The following is a 16429-nucleotide window of genomic DNA, read 5'->3' as shown; positions in this document are numbered from 1 at the left end:
CGAGGACGCTGCAACGTCACGGATCGCTAGCGATGTCGTTTCGTGTGAAGGTACCTTTACTCTCATAGCACTGTCAACTCAGCTGTACTGCCTTTTTCCCAAACTGCCTGTCCAGACCTTTGACAGTAGTCACACTTATGTCTGTTGTGCTCAAAAATTACTTTGAGCACAACAGACATAAGAGTGACTCATCTCTGGACAGGCAGTGTAGGAGAAAGACAGCACAGCAAAGCTGACAGTGCTGTAAGTGGAGGAGAGCTGATAGAAGGGTATGTACTGTGACACATCTAAACCCACAGGGGCCTTATCTGAAAGGTGTGAGTCTTCTGCGCTCTAATCTGCCAGCACTTTCTAATCATACAGGACATTAGACCAAGAGATTAGAGCGGTTTCATTACTTTTCACACACTGCAAAATCTATGCTATAGTGAAGGGTGTTCTTTTTTCACTGTGTTGTTGCCTGCTTATGATCAGTCAGCATCGTACAGAGAGAAGTACATGCCCCCAGTGAAAAATATCAGATAACACCCACCTGGACTTAACAAAAGTGAACTCATTAGGTGCTAAATACTTTAATTGCTCATCAACAAAGAGGCAAAATGTTCCTTACATACAGACACTATAAGGCCGTCAGTAACCACCCAGATCATATGTTCCTTCTAACAGGCATTTCATGGCCTAATCCCAGCAGTCTGCATTCTTGTTTTGTTGATGTTTTTAGTGTAGACTGAATATCCAGAGGGTTATATCATTACCAGTGGGAAAGGTATATTGTACTGCAGGTAACTAGACAGGCGAGTTGCTGGAGTGAGCAGGAGAGAGCGAGCACTTTGCTCTGTTTAATCTGTGGCAGAGCTTTATGCTTCTTGTTACCTCCTGATATTTGTGAATAGCAGCGAGTGTGATTATTTCTCCATTAAAAATATAAAGATTAGTTAACAATCAAATAAAAAAAAGAATAAACATCCCCACTGATCATGGTTGGAGAACTTGACAACACTAAACATTAGACATGTGTAGACACGAGGTTCTCCAGAGCTAGAGTTCAAAACAGGAGTTTCTATAAACTCAGAAATATCTAAAAGGTTAATTAAAAATGTGGGTTTTTTTCACCTGTTGATATTTCATGAATTTCAGGTGGTAGTGAGGCTGGTAAGTGGACGACCCGGTGCTAAGCATTTTATGGACTCTCCTATACTAAGAGAATTTACAAAGGCTACAAACATCCGTCTGCGTTTCCTTAGAACAAATACTCTTCTTGGTCATCTCATATCGAAAGCAGAAAAAGATCAAACAGTAACACGGAGGGTGAGTAACACTGGAAAGGGTTAATTATGCCTTGTTATTTGCATATCAATTTCTATGTGACCATGTGTAAGAACAGGTAACAAATAAAGTTGTTAATTGGCAGTCTGCTGATTGCAAATCTTCAACGTTGGCCAATTTCCACTACAGATTTTAGCTGCAGCACATAGAGGAGCTTTCTTAAAATATCAAACACAATATTACAATTGTAATTATTGTAATCCACAGAAGAGTTTCCAGACATAAAATCTACTTTGCATGCGACTTGTGACATATCTTTAAAAATATGCTCTGAGGGGTAACATCTCTCCTTGTGGAGAGTGACATGCCAGTGTGAGGAGACTTATAGGCCAGTGCTCCTCTGGGAAATTGAATATGCAAATTGCATCTTTTTTTAAGTCTCATTACACTGGCATGCCAGTCACTGTCCACAAGGAGAGAGGTTACCCCTTAGACCCTGGTCAGAGGCCTCTCATACAACAATGAGATTCTGGTATACCTTTTATTCTAAGTCAGGTGACAAGGCTCGTTAAAGGGTCGATATTAACTTTTAAGATTGCTATTTCCAATGGGTGCCACTAGAGTTCAAGTCCTTTTCTTCTCTGAAGAGGCAATTTGCATATTTAAAATCACATCCATTTTCTAACAAGAGCTCCACATAACAAAGGAAAAAAGGCAGAAGCATAATAATGTTGTCTCATATTGTGGCTGGCTTATCCTCTAGTTTTTTATTGAGCGACAAGAGTTTTCATAGTTTTTAAGACGTCCTAGAAGATGATTCTGCTGAATTTCTGCTAGTAACACATTTTCAGCTAGGATGTAACATTTCAGCTTGTTTTCCCCAAATCACGATTAGAGGCCAGTGAAGGGGTTTGTAAACTGTGGAGTAATAACATGTTATTTTTGGAGGCAGCAGGCTGTTAGTAGGCCAGCTAAATTAAACACTCAGATCACTGCTCAGAAATTACTATAAGAAAATTTGGAGAGGCCATCGTAGACAATCTGAGCTTCCCCTCTCAGCATCTCTGCAACTGTCTTCTGCTGGCCGTTGTTGGCAATTTAGAGGGGACCGGTCTGCAGGTTTTACATATTGAAGTAGTAGTGTTGTTATAGTTTTTTGTACAAATCCGATGTGTCAGTCAAGAAAAATCTATTGTAGAAGCCAAATGCAAATCAGGGTAGGAGTGCACTTGGGATGCGTCAGTGTAGTTGGACTACTTTTACCAAATCCATTGAGCCTCCCATAGTACACTTCCTGCCTGATTTGCATATTGAACATCAGATCTCCCCAAATAAAGGTACAATTTTTATTGCTGACAAGCTCCTACTCAACCAAACCACTGCTTCCATGTGATAGATTCCCTTTAAATGTGTGAGAGGTGATAAGGAACACACGCAAACAAGAGTAGATTGTGTTAATATACTATACACTGCTCAAAAAAATAAAGGGAGCACTAAAATACCACATCCTAGATATCTCTGAATGAAATATTCCAGTTGCAAATTTTTATTCATTGCATAGTGGAATGTGTTCAGAACAATAAAACATAACATTTATCAATGTAAATAAAAATGAATATCCCATGGAGGTCTGGAGTTGGAATGATGCTCAAAATCAAAGTGGAAAATCAAATTACAGGCTGATCCAACTTCAGTGGAAATGCCTCATGACAAGGAAAAGATGCTCAGTATTGTGTGTGGCCTCCACGTGCCTGTATAGACCTCCCTACTGTACAACGCCTGGGCATGCTCCTGATGAGGCGGCGGATGGTCTCCTGAGGGATCTCCTCCCAGACCTGGACTAAAGCATCCGCCAACTCCTGGACAGTTTGTGATGCAACGTGACGTTGGTGGATTGTGCGAGACATGATGTCACAGATGTGTTCAATCGGATTCAGGTCTGGGGACTGGGCGGGCCAGTCCATAGTTTCAATGCCTTCATCTTCCAGGAACTGCTGACACGCTCCAGCCACATGAGGTCTGGCATTGTCCTGCATAAGGAGGAACCCAGGGCCAACCGCACCAGCATATGGTCTCACAAGGGGTCTGAGGATCTCATCTCGGTACCTAATGGCAGACAGGCTACCTCTGGCGAGCACATGTAGGGCTGTGCCGCCCTCCAAGGAAATGCCACCCCACACCATTTCTGACCCACTGCCAAATCGGTCATGCTGAAGGATGTTGCAGGCAGCAGATCGCTCTCCACGGCGTCTCCAGACTCTGTCACATCTGTCACATGTGCTCGGTGTGAACCTGCTTTCATCTGTGAGGAGCACAGGGCGCCTTTGGTGAATTGGCCAATCCTGGTGTTCTGTGGCAAATGCCAAGCGTCCTGAACAGTGTTGGGCTATGAGCGCAACCCCCATCTCTAGACGTTTGTGCAGACACATGCACACTTGTGGCCTGCTTTAGGTCATTTTGCAGGGCTCTGGCAGTGCTCCTCCTGTTCTTCCTTGCACAAAGGTGGATGTAGCAGTCCTGCTGCTGGGTTGTTGCCCTCCTACGGTCCCCTCCACATCTGGTGTACTGGCCTGTCTCCCGGTAGCGCCTCCAGCCACTGAACCCTACACTGACAGACACAGCAAACCTTCTTGCCACAGCTCGCATTGATGTGCCATCCTGGATGAGCTGCACTACCTGAGCCACTTGTGTGGGTTCTAGAGTCCGTCTAATGCTACCACGAGTGTGAAAGCACAACCAACATTCAAAAGTGACCAAAACATCAGCCAGAAAGCATTGGTACTGAGATGTGGTCTGTGGTCCCCACCTGCAGAGCCCCTCCTTTAATGAGTGTGTCTTGATAATTGCCAATAATTTCCATCTGTTGTCTATTCCATTTGCACAACAGCATGTGAAATTGATTGTCAATCAGTGTTGCTTCCTGAGTGGAGTGGAGTTTGATTTCACAGAAGTTTTATTTACTTGGAGTTATATTCTGTTGTTTAAGTGTTCCCTTTATTTTTTTGAGCAGTGTATATATACAGTATATATACTATATATATAAACAATGCTATATTTTAGTATTTATTTGATGAATTGTGTGCATTTTTAAGCAACAGCTAATATACGTTTATTTTTTTAGTATTATTATAGTATTAAGGATATAAGCATTGGAGGTCGCTGTGTATGCCATGGTCATGCTAATGTCTGCAGTGTACGGAGTTTTGGCAACCAGAACCTGTAAGTAACACTTGATATTCACAATTTAGCCTGTTTGATTTAATGCTGTAAACTCCTTGAAGATTTAGAGATATGTGCGCAGATCTCTGTTTGAATTCTGAGTAGACTGTGATCATGTTTGAAAAAAGGAAGAGAAGAAGACCTGGTCGTCTGACTTAAAGATTGCCAGAGAGACTATTGCCAGTGAAGGACTGTCATTTTTCCTTAATGAAATATGTTTGTGTCACAACCGCTGATAAGGAATCCATATACCCCCTGAATGGGTCCGACTTTTGCTAGAACCTCCTGGTTGTGGGATCCTTCTCCGCGGACCCTCTCTAGGTGAAAGCACAAGATCTTGCCTGTTATCATGAGATTTTGCACTAACACAGCGCCGCCGCATAGTTTACTAAGCAGTTACTGAACATAATCATCATTAGAGCTGTTCTAATCTCGCTCTTTTACTGCAGGAGCGGCCATGAAGGGTTGTTGGATCCAGTTCTGCATGCCGGGATCCCATAGCCTGGAAATTTGGGGGCACTTAGGCATTAGGGTTTTTTTTCTGTGCACTTTTGACAATAACTTATATTTAGAAAAATCACCACTCTATTATGAATTAAAAAGGGCAGGCTCAGATTGCTGATAGGTACTCTTTAATTTAAAGGGAAGGTGCCACCAGTTTTCTTGTAGTTTGTTTTTTTGTGAAATTAAGCTTAAAATAGTAAATAAAATGTATTAATGCAATGTTTGCACTGTTTGCAAACATTTCTATATGAAAAATATTATGTATTTTCTTACAAATATATATATTTACCACTAGGGGGAGCATTTTCCATTTTAGACCTCAAGCAGCTATAGTAAGACTTAAGGTACCGTTACCCTAAACGACTTACCAACGATCACGACCAGCGATACGACCTGGCCGTGATCGTTGGTAAGTCGTTGTGTGGTCGCTGGGGAGCTGTCACACAGACCGCTCTCTCCAGCGACCAACGATCAGGGGAACGACTTCGGCATAGTTGAAACTGTCTTCAACGATGCCGAAGTCCCCCTGCAGCACCCGGGTAACCAGGGTAAACATCGGGTTACTAAGTGCAGGGCCTTGCTTAGTGACCCGATATTTACCCTGGTTACCATTGTAAAAGTAAAAAAAAAAAACAGTACATACTCACATTCTGATGTCTGTCACGTCCCCCGCCGGCGTCCACAGGGTTAAAACTGCTTTCGGCAAGAGCGCTGCTAATATGCACGCGCTGCTGCCGAGAGCTTCCCTGCACTGAATGTGTCAGCGCCGGCAGTAACAGCGGTGACGTCACCGCTGTGCTCTGCTTTACGGCCGGCGCTGACACATTCAGTGCAGGGAAGCTCTCGTCTGGAGCGCATGCATATTAGCAGCGCTCCTGCCGAAAGCAGTTTTAACCCTGTGGACGCCGGGGGACGTGACAGACATCAGAATGTGAGTATGTACTGTTTTTTTTTTAACTTTTACAATGGTAACCAGGGTAAATATCGAGTTACTAAGCACGGCCCTGCGCTTAGTAACCCGATATTTACCCTGGTTACAAGTGAACACATCGCTGGATCGGCGTCACACACGCCGATCCAGCGATGACAGCGGGTGATCAGCGACGAAAAAAAGGTCCTGATCATTCCAATCAACCAACGATCTCCCAGCAGGGGCCAGATCGTTGGTCGCTGTCATACATAATGAGATCGTTAGCGGGATCGTTGCTAACGTCACCAAAAGCGTGACGTTGCAACGATATCGTTAACGATATCGTTATGTGTGACTCAGCCTTTACCAGCTTTACTGTTAGCTGGAAAATTGGGGCAGTAACTGCTGACATCACCATTTCCCTCCCCTTTTGGGTGGTCTAATATCCCTAGGGCAGAATGAAGAGCAGCATCACAGGGCAGAGCCATTTTGTGTGTGACTGCCCTGTGATCTGCTATCACCAGCAGTTACTGCATCAGAAACACAGCTACAGAGTTTACAGAGGAGCAGAACACAGTGGGCTCAGCAGCATGGTGGACTGGAGGAAGAGTGAAGACATGTGGTGTGTATGGAGCAGCATTATCTGAGCGGAGCTGTCTGTGACTCATCCATCAGTAAGATAAGAAGGAGATCCAGGTCTGCAGTGAATTGCCAGGCATTGTGGAGGGAGGGGAGAGATACATTGGTATGGCTGAGAAAGACTGATGGGAGAGAGACATGTAGAATGATGAGTGAGACATGTAGAATGATGAGTGAGACACATATGGAGCGTGATAGGGAGAGAGATACACATGGAACAGGGGTGAGACACATGGAGCATGATGGGGAGAGATACACATGGAATAGCAGGGGTGAGACACATGGAGAGTGATGAGGAGAGAGACATGTAGTATGATGAGAGACATGGAGTGTGATGGAGAGCGATACACATGGAATAGCAGGGGTGAGACACTTGGATGATTTTGATGCGTTTCCGCAGCGTTTTTGGATGCGCGGAAATGCATCAATTCCGCAGTGTAGTGCACAACCAATGTTAGTCAATGGGAAATTGAGAATTGTTGTGCACATGCTGCGGAAAAATACACGCTGATTTGCAGGGTTTTATTTCCCGCAGCACGTCAATTCTTTTTGGGGATCTGCAGCGTTTCTGCACCCATTGACTACCATTGAGTTAGGCAAATCTGCCGCAAAACAGCAGGTGTAAAAATCTGAGGTTTTGCTGTGGAGTTCCGTGCGATAAACGCTGCGGAGGAGGAAGAGTGTGTGGGCGGAGACTGTGAACTGTGAATATGTATGTGTCTGTGTGCGGGTGTCCGTGTGTGGGTGTCCGTGTGTGCGGGGACAGGGAGTATACTGCTGTTTTGTTTGGGTTTTTTTCAGGAGATTGAGGGCGTTACACAGTTAGCTGACTAATAAAGATGAGAAAGTGTGTAGTGTTTTATTTAATTAAAATACTTTATTCTGGCTGTGTGTTTATTTAACCCCTTAACTATAGGATTAGTAATGGATTGGTGTCTTATTGATGTCACCTTACAATACAAAGGTGACATTAACCCCACAAATATTACCCATATGACACCTCTACAGGGTAGTGGGAAGAGAGGCTAAGTGTCGGAATTGGCGCATCTTAGAGATGCGCCATTTCAGGGGTGGCTTTGAGCTGGTGTTTGTAGCCGGGAAGGGGGTGGGTGCAATATCCATGGCCCCTTCTAGGCTATTAACATCAGCCCACAGCTGTCTGCATAGCCTTTTCTGGTTATTAATTATAGGGGGACCCCATGTTGTTTTTTGGGGGGTCCCCCTATTTTAATAGCCAGTAAAGGCTAAATATACAGCTGCGGGCTGATATTCATAGCCTTGAAAGATCCATGGGTATTAGCCCCTTCCTAAGCTATAAACATCATATAGTTCTCACATAATACCGCCATATAGATCACACATAATGCCATAATACAGATCACACATACTTGTCCGCATCAAGTGTAGTCTATATGACAGTACTATGTAAAAAATATATATGGTGGCATCATGTGTGATCTATATGGCAGTATTATGTAATAAATATATATGGCGGTATAATGTGTGGTCTTTATGGGAGTATTATGTGATAAATAGATATGGCAGCATTATGCGTGATCCATATGGCAGTGTGCTGGTCTTTGGGGAGGTCACAGAGAGAGATATACGGTGGAGGGAGCAGAGTATTTCAGGAGAGCAGTGTGCTGGTCTATGGGGGGAGTGTGCGCACGCTGACGCTCACACGCTGACACACACACGCACAACTGTATACTTAGCCTTTACTGGCTATTAAAATGGGGGACCCCAAACAAAAAAAAAATTACGTGGGGTCCCCCTATAATAACCAGCAAAGGTTATGCAAACAGCTGTGGGATATTAATAGCCTAGGAAGGGGCCATGGATATTGCCCCCCCAGGCTAAAAACCATCTGCTCTCAGCCGCCCCAGAAATGGCGCATCTATTAGATGCGTCTTTTCTGGCACTTTGCCCGGCTCTTCCCACTTGCCCTGTAGCGGTGGCAAGTTGGTTTCATATTTGTGGGGTTGATGTCACCTTTCTATTGTCAGGTGACATCAAACCCACAGCTTAGTAATGGAGAGGCATATATGAGACACCTATCCATTACTAATCCTATAGTTGTATTGTAAATAAAGACACGGCCCGAATAAAGTCCTTTCTTAATCTTAATTAAACTATACTTACCGAACGCATAATCCCCGAATCCCTCGTCCTTGTCTCCTGCAACAAAAATAAAATAAACCACAAATATTCCTCACCTACCCGCCGAGAAGATAATCCATAATGTCCCACGACGATCAGTGATATGACTGCTCTCAAAGACAGCCGGCGATAGACTGACAGGATGAGATGCCCCCTGCAGTGGATCACTGCGCCGCCGTGAGTATAATTTTTTTTTATTTTTATGTGAATGTGTATGTAATGTAACTTTTTTTTTTTTTTTTTTAAACTGTGAGCACAGGTAGCGGCAGATGATACTACTCTCCCATCAGACATAGCCTAATGGGAGCAATAGTCTCATCGGTCCGCGCCTGCTTTTTTACCGCAAGTCACCGCTGCAGGTCACAGTCAGCTGCGGAATCACACTGACATCTGCCAGCATGATCCCGCAGCGCTGTGACCGACAGTACCGGCGGTAGCGTTACCGCAGGTGACAGTCACAGCTGTGGGGGTCACGCTAACGTGACAGCATGACCCCCGCAGCTCCTGTTATCGCAAGCACTGAGCTGTGTGTGCAATGGGGAAAGACATGCAGGGGGAGAGGAGTGCATAGGAGCGAGAGCGAACAGGCACAGGGGGATGGAGAGCACACATGGGGAGAGATCCAGCACCCATTGGGAGAGACAGTCACCTCCAGGGTCACAGAGGGAAGATATATAGGGGAAGGAGCAGGGTGACTGCAGCACAGAGTATTTCAGGAGAGCAGTGTGCTGGCCTGTGGGAGATCACAGAAGAGATATATGAGGGAAGGGTATGTGATCCCTGTTGTGTGCATGCTATGTCTCTCCTGTTTTGTGACTAAAGGTACCGTCACACTAAACGATAGCGCTAGCGATCCGTGACGTTGCAGCGTCCTCGCTAGCGAGATCGTTTAGTTTGACACGCAGCAGCGATCAGGATCCTGCTGTGATGTCGCTGGTCGCTGAATAAAGTCCAGAACTTTATTTGGTCGTCCGATCGCCGTGTATCGTTGTGTTTGACACTAAAAGCAACGATACCAGCGATGTTTTACACTGGTAACCAGGGTAAACATCGGGTTACTAAGCGCAGGGCCGCGCTTAGTAACCCGATGTTTACCCTGGTTACCAGCGTAAAAGTAAAAAAAACAAACAGTACATGCTCACCTGCGCGCCCCCAGCGTCTGCTTCCTGCTCTGACTGAGATCCGGCCCTAAAGTGAAAGTGAAAGCACAGCGGTGACGTCACCGCTGTGCTGTTAGGGCCGGAGCTCAGTCAGTGTCAGGAAGCAGACGCTGGGGGCGTGCAGGTGAGCATGTACTGTTTGTTTTTTTTACTTTTACGCTGGTAACCAGGGTAAACATCGGGTTACTAAGCGCGGCCCTGCGCTTAGCAACCCGATGTTTACCCTGGTTACCCGGGGACCTCGGCATCGTTGGTCGCTGGAGAGCGGTCTGTGTGACAGCTCTCCAGCGATCAAACAGCGACGCTGCAGCGATCGGCATCGTTGTCGCTATCGCTGCAGCGATCGGCATCGTTGTCGCTATCGCTGCAGCGTCGCTAAATGTGACGGTACCTTAACATTCTTGCCATCCCCCCTTCCCCCACCTTTATCTCTGGCCGGTCTATTATCTCCTATGTCCATGGGGTGCCATAATATGACACTGTTAGTGTCCTGAACTGCTGTGAAACCAAGATGTCAGCCCCCAGTGCCTTCTTTAAACTCATATAACACACGAAATCTGTTTCACATGCATTTAAAACTTGGTTATAGCAGCATGTTATGCTACATTACAGTGATTTATTATTGATCTACAAACGCGGTACCTTCCCTTTAAGTGTTTATGTAGCGCCCCCACTGCCGCAGGGCCGAGGGGTACCCGGTACCGGGCCTCTGAGTCTCTGCTCTGGGGTTGTCACGGTGGCTAGACCCGGTCCGTGACCCTGCTGAGGGGCGTACAATATTAGATGTGGATGGTGGTGGAGGTGCAGTGCAGTAAATAACGAGGACACCAGGTTGCAGTCTCTTTACCTCTTTACTGAAGGCTTCTGAGTCCTCAGTCCGGAATACGGTTAACAGGGCTGCGCAAGTCCGGTCAGTCCGATGGCACCTCCAGAGTTCCCTTTGCAGGTGGAAATCTGTGCCTACCTTCCTGCGCTTGTGTTGTGGTCCTCCCCTGCTGTGCTTACGGGATAGTACCCCACAACTGTTGTGTCTGTTTCTCGTGTTCCCTCACAACTCGATTCTCATGTTCTCCCTCTACGTCCCCCTGATCTTACGGATAGGACGCACCCGTATGACGGGGAGGCTCGGAGCTCTTCCGGGACTCCAGCGTCGCCCCACTCCTGTTGTTACCCCCATGTGTCTTCCTGGGTCTGGGTGAGACAGCCCGCCTATAACTGACTGTCCTGCCGTAGGTTTGAAGTTTGGCTTGGAGCTCTATACTTCCTCGGCGTTCCGGCCACCGGTTATGCGCCTCAATAGGATGTTGCCTCGTCTTACAGCACGACTCCTACTGGTATTCTCCTTGTTGCGTTGATCTCGTTTCTCACTCAGCACAATAAACTTCGCTTCTTATCCTTTCTTGGGGTACCGCCGCTATATCGTGCAGGCGTGGTCCCGTAACGTTCTCTCTCTGTTCGCTAGGCCTCTGTCAGGATCCCACCCCTGACAGGGACCCCTCTGAATCTTCCCCTGCAACACCCTCTGCCACAAGGTGTTGCCTGGTTCCAACCCAGTCAGCTTTCTCCCTAACTTCCTGCCTAACCCCCAGTTTTACCAGACTGTGAGGAGTGGCCTAATGAATAGTGCCCTTAGCTCCCCCTGGAGGCCCGACTGTGAAATGTATTGGTGTCTGTGATACCTGGTCAGATGAACTCCTTCAGTGCCATCAGACGTACCATAGCCCCCCTTAGCGGCGGAGCCACAGTACTGCAACGACCAGGACTCTGGGGCGCTGCATTTATATCCCTATAAAAATAGGGTGAAAGTGACCAAGGTTAAGGCTATGTGCACACGTCAGGATTTCTAGCAGAAATTTTCCTGACAAAAACCAGACATTTCTGCCAGAAATCCGCATGCGGTTTTTTTTCCGTTTTTTGATGCTTTTTTTGTGCTTTTTTCCAAATGCATAGAATTGCGGGGAAAACGCGGAAAATCCGCAAAATTAATGAACATGCTGCTTTTTTTTACCGCGATGCGTTTTTTTCGCGGAAAAAAACGCACCATGTGCAGAAAACATGCAGAATGCATTCTAAATGATAGGATGTATAATGTATACGTTTTTAATGAGTTTTTATAGCATTTTTATCATGAAAAAGAAAGAAACCTGAACGTGTGCACATACCCTAAGACTCCATTTTACAGGTGGTTTACTTAAAAGGAATCTATCACCAGGATTTTACCACCTAATCTGAGAGCCGCATAATGAAGGGGAAGAGAGCCTGATTCCAGTGCTGTGTCACTTACTGGGCTGCTTGCTGTAGTTTTAACAAAATCACCGTTTTATTAGCAGGAAATTATCACTAGAGAACTAGTAAACATGTTGTCCTCCATATTCATGAGCTCTGTATAACCCCCACCCACTGATTGGCAGCTTTCTGCCTATGCACAGTGTGCTGAGAAACTTGTCAATCAGTGGTATGGGTGTGGGTTTTATAGAGCTTAGCTTTCATATAACTGGTAAATCTGCTGCATATAAAACTGTTTTTAATCAAAATTGCATCAAACAGCCCAGTAAGTGATACATTACTTGAATTAGGGTCTCTGCTACTACATCATGCTGCTCTCAAATGGATAGAAAAAAAATTGGTCACAGATTTCCTTTATAATATTAGAAATTTCTGCAATGTTTCCATACTTATAAGGCCTCATTCAGATGTTCGTGATTTGTCTTCTATGTAAAAACACGGACCATTGTGCTACACTATTTTTTAATCAGTGTTTCATCAGTATTTGGTCAGTGTGTCAGTTTTTACCAACAGTGTTTCATCAGTGATTTCCATGTATGAAAAAATAAAGAAATTGCAAAACTTCTCTTATTTCACTTATACACTAACTGGATGAGGACTAAATATGATTTCCAGACATCCATGCACAAGCAGAAACATTCTCATTCTGATGTGTTCAGAAACAGATCTGCCACCCTTAGGTAACTGCATTATTAGCAGTTCGGCCGCCTTTTTGAAGGCGCTGTTACTGGGAGAAAACTGACTTTATTGTTCCCGTGAACCACTGACTTTCGGTCATAGAGGTGTTCCCTTGAGCGGCTTCAGTCGGCGCTCACAAACTATCAGCACGCCCCTGCACAACTTCTGCAGCCAGCCTCTATAGCAGTAGAAATTGATTTATACCCTAGACCAGACCTCAAAGTATATTCAGGCTCCAGACCAAACCCCTAAATGAATTTAGACCTTAAGCCAGACCCTTTAATAAATTGAAACCAATATGCAAAATTTATTCAGACTCCAATACCAAGCTCTTAAATAAGACCCAAGACCAAATATCCAAACATTTCAGTCCCCCTTGCAGAGAACACTGGTCATTTGCAGACTCAGGATTTGTCTTGATCAGTCTAAGGATATCTAGTATTCTGCTAAAGTCTGCAGTCATTCCATGTGATGGCAGACTTCCGAACCCTTACAGAACACGCCATTCTTCTGCATATTTCTGGCCAAATTCCGCCTAGACGTACTCAGCCTTAGTTCAATTGTATTGAGCGAGTCTGCACACGACTAGTCAGCACGTGACCGCTTGTATGCAAATTACAAACCGGAGAATCCTTTCTGCATGCTATGTGCCTGCTGTAAGGATTCAGAAGTCTGCAGTTACACAGAGTGAAGACCGAACAAGCCCTTTAAAGTTTACTAGGAAGTTGTATCTTTTTGTTTCAATCAAATTTACGGTAATTCTTTACCTAAAAGACTTACCTTACATACTCCCTATTGCACCAATTCTGACACTTCATGGGACCTCCTGGTAATCCCAGCAAGTATCAGAATGGGGGAAGTGGAGGATCAGTAAGCTGATTTTTACTTATTTTACAAATTTACAATGTTCTGAGGATTTGTAACAAAAAAAAGTAAGATTAGTAACAATTCCTTTTAAGGGTACTTTCACATTGGCAGTGTTTTGCGGCAAATCTTAGTAACATAGTTATTAAGGTTGAAGGAAGACTTTAAGTCCATCTAGTTCAACCCATAGCCTAACCTATCATGCCCTAACATGTTGATCCAGAGGAAGGCAAAAAAAAAAACCCCATGTGGCAAAGCGTAAGCTCCACATTGGGGAAAAAAATTCCTTCCCGACTCCACATACGGCAATCAGACTAATTCCCTGGATCAACGCCCTATCAAGGAATCTAGTGTATATACCTTGTAACATTATACTTTTCCAGAAAGGTATCCAGTCCCCTCTTAAATTTAAGTAATGAATCACTCATTACTACATCATACGGCAAAGAGTTCCATAGTCTCACTGCTCTTACAGTAAAGAATCCGCGTCTGTTATTATGCTTAAACCTTCTTTCCTCCAGACGTAGAGGATGCCCCCTTGTCCCTTTCTCAGGTCTGTGATTAAAAAGATCATCAGAAAGGTCTTTGTACTGTCCCCTCATATATTTATACATTAAACTAAGATCACCCCTTAGCCTTCGTTTTTCCAAACTAAATAGCCCCAAGTGTAATAACCTATCTTGGTATTGCAGACCCCCCAGTCCTCTAATAACCTTGGTCGCTCTTCTCTGCACCCGCTCTAGTTCAGCTATGTCTTTCTTATACACCGGAGACCAGAACTGTGCACAGTATTCTAAGTGTGGTCGAACTAGTGACTTGTATAGAGGTAAAATTGTGTTCTCCTCATGAGCATCTATGTCTCTTTTAATGCATCCCATTATTTTATTTGCCTTTGTAGCAGCTGCCTGACACTGGCAACTAAATGTGAGTTTGTCATCCACCCATACACCCAGGTCTTTTTCATTGACGGTTTTGTCCAGTGTTTGTGAATTACGCACATAGTTATACATCTTATTACTTCTACCCAAGTGCATGACCTTACATTTATCCCCATTAAAGCTCATTTGCCATTTATCAGCCCAAGCTTCTAGTTTGCATAAATCATCCTGTAATATAAAATTGTCCTCCTCTGTATTGATTACCCTGCAGAGTTTAGTGTCATCTGCAAATATTGAAATTCTACTCTGAATGCCCCCTACAAGGTCATTAATAAATATGTTAAAAAGAAGAGGGCCCAATACTGACCCCTGTGGTGCCCCACTGCTAACCGCGACCCAGTCCGAGTGTGCTCCATTAATAACCACCCTTTGTTTCCTATCCCTGAGCCAGCTCTTAACCCATTATTCTCATGTTATGTGTCAACCTTTTGTGTGGCACCGCATTAAAAGCTTTTGAAAAGTCCATATACACTACATCTACTGGTTTCCCTTGGTCCAGTCCGGAACTTACCTCTTCACAGAAACTGATTAGATTAGTCTGACAGGAACGGTCCCTCGTAAAACCCATGTTGATATTGGGTCATGAGGTTATTCCTCTTCAGATACTCCAGTATAGCATCCCTTAGAATGCCCTCCAGGATTTTACCCACAGTAGAGGTTAAGCTTACTGGCCTATAATTTCCGAGTTCAGTTTTTGTCCCCTTTTTGAATATTGGCACCACATTTGCTATACGCCAGTCCTGTAGTACAGACCCTGTTATTATGGAGTCTTTAAATCTTGGTACCCTCTGCTCTCCAATGGATCCCACACTTGTTCGGGGATACGAGACACATGTTCTAGATGCACATCCCCCTCCACCTGTACCCCTGCTTAGTAGCCTCCTTCCCTAGTGCCATCCTCGCATGCTCACATTACTCCGTCTGCTATATGCATGTACTGTTTTATGTACCTAACTACATGCAGAGACCCCCCCTGATTTACTAATTTAGGGAGCATATTTGTGCAGAACTCCTTATACAGTACTTGTTGATAATCATCATCTCATATATAGTTACAGCGCGATGTGCTTATTTAGTACTCTATAGTTACATTTATAAAGAGCAGTCAGTAATTGAGAGCATTACTTATCTGAATTGATGACCCACGTGGAGTCTGAGCTTCCGCAGTAGTATAAATGCTATGTTAGCTTGTTACATTCCCAATTTTATTTACTAGGCAGAACTGAAATAGAATTAATTATTCATACAATAAAAATGGATATTTTCTGGTATGTTGATTATTGGTCATTTAGCAAAACATACTGTTCAGCTATTGATTAGCTTCACTTTTGTTTTTGTGCAGGTATCGATGTGACTGCCAACATAACACCTGTGGGGAAATATGTGACCAGTGCTGCCCAGGGTATAATCAGAAGCCTTGGCGTCCTGCCAGTGTTGACACTGCCAATCAATGTGAACGTGAGCACTTCTTTATCATTACTAACATAGCTTTAAACCCGATCTTACTGGTAGGGCTCACTCACACAAGCGTATAACGCAGTCAATGTTATACTATGGGGCATCGCAGATCTGCGATTATTTTCTCATGCCCATTCAGCATGCTGTAAGTAACTCAAGTCTGTGGGTCCGTGTAAAACAAAATATTGAACTGCACTCGGATGTCATCCGAGTGCAGTCCAATTGTCGCAGACAATGGAGAAGATGGAAAAACTAAGTTCTCTGTCTTCTCCGCAGATGTGCTCATATTCTCTCAGTAAACTAGCACACGGCTCAAAACCTGATCAGAGTTTATGCCGAGTGTCGTT

The 16429-nt window shown here is 44.5% G+C and overlaps 1 protein-coding gene across 1 annotated transcript in view; it reads left to right on the top strand.

The window, feature by feature from the left end:
- The window catches only part of LAMA3 (laminin subunit alpha 3), a 287589-nt gene that overhangs the window by 77874 nt on the left and 193286 nt on the right, over nucleotides 1–16429 (top strand). The window contains exons 5-7 of the mRNA XM_077270374.1: nucleotides 1138–1308; nucleotides 4388–4485; nucleotides 15967–16082. Of these exons, the coding sequence (XP_077126489.1) occupies nucleotides 1138–1308; nucleotides 4388–4485; nucleotides 15967–16082 (385 nt within the window). The remainder of the gene's footprint in view (nucleotides 1–1137; nucleotides 1309–4387; nucleotides 4486–15966; nucleotides 16083–16429) is intronic.

This window comes from Ranitomeya variabilis, chromosome 6 (genome assembly GCF_051348905.1).
Source record: "Ranitomeya variabilis isolate aRanVar5 chromosome 6, aRanVar5.hap1, whole genome shotgun sequence".
NCBI classification, from domain to species: Eukaryota; Metazoa; Chordata; class Amphibia; order Anura; family Dendrobatidae; genus Ranitomeya; species Ranitomeya variabilis.
This window is presented reverse-complemented; position numbering and strand designations above follow the sequence as displayed.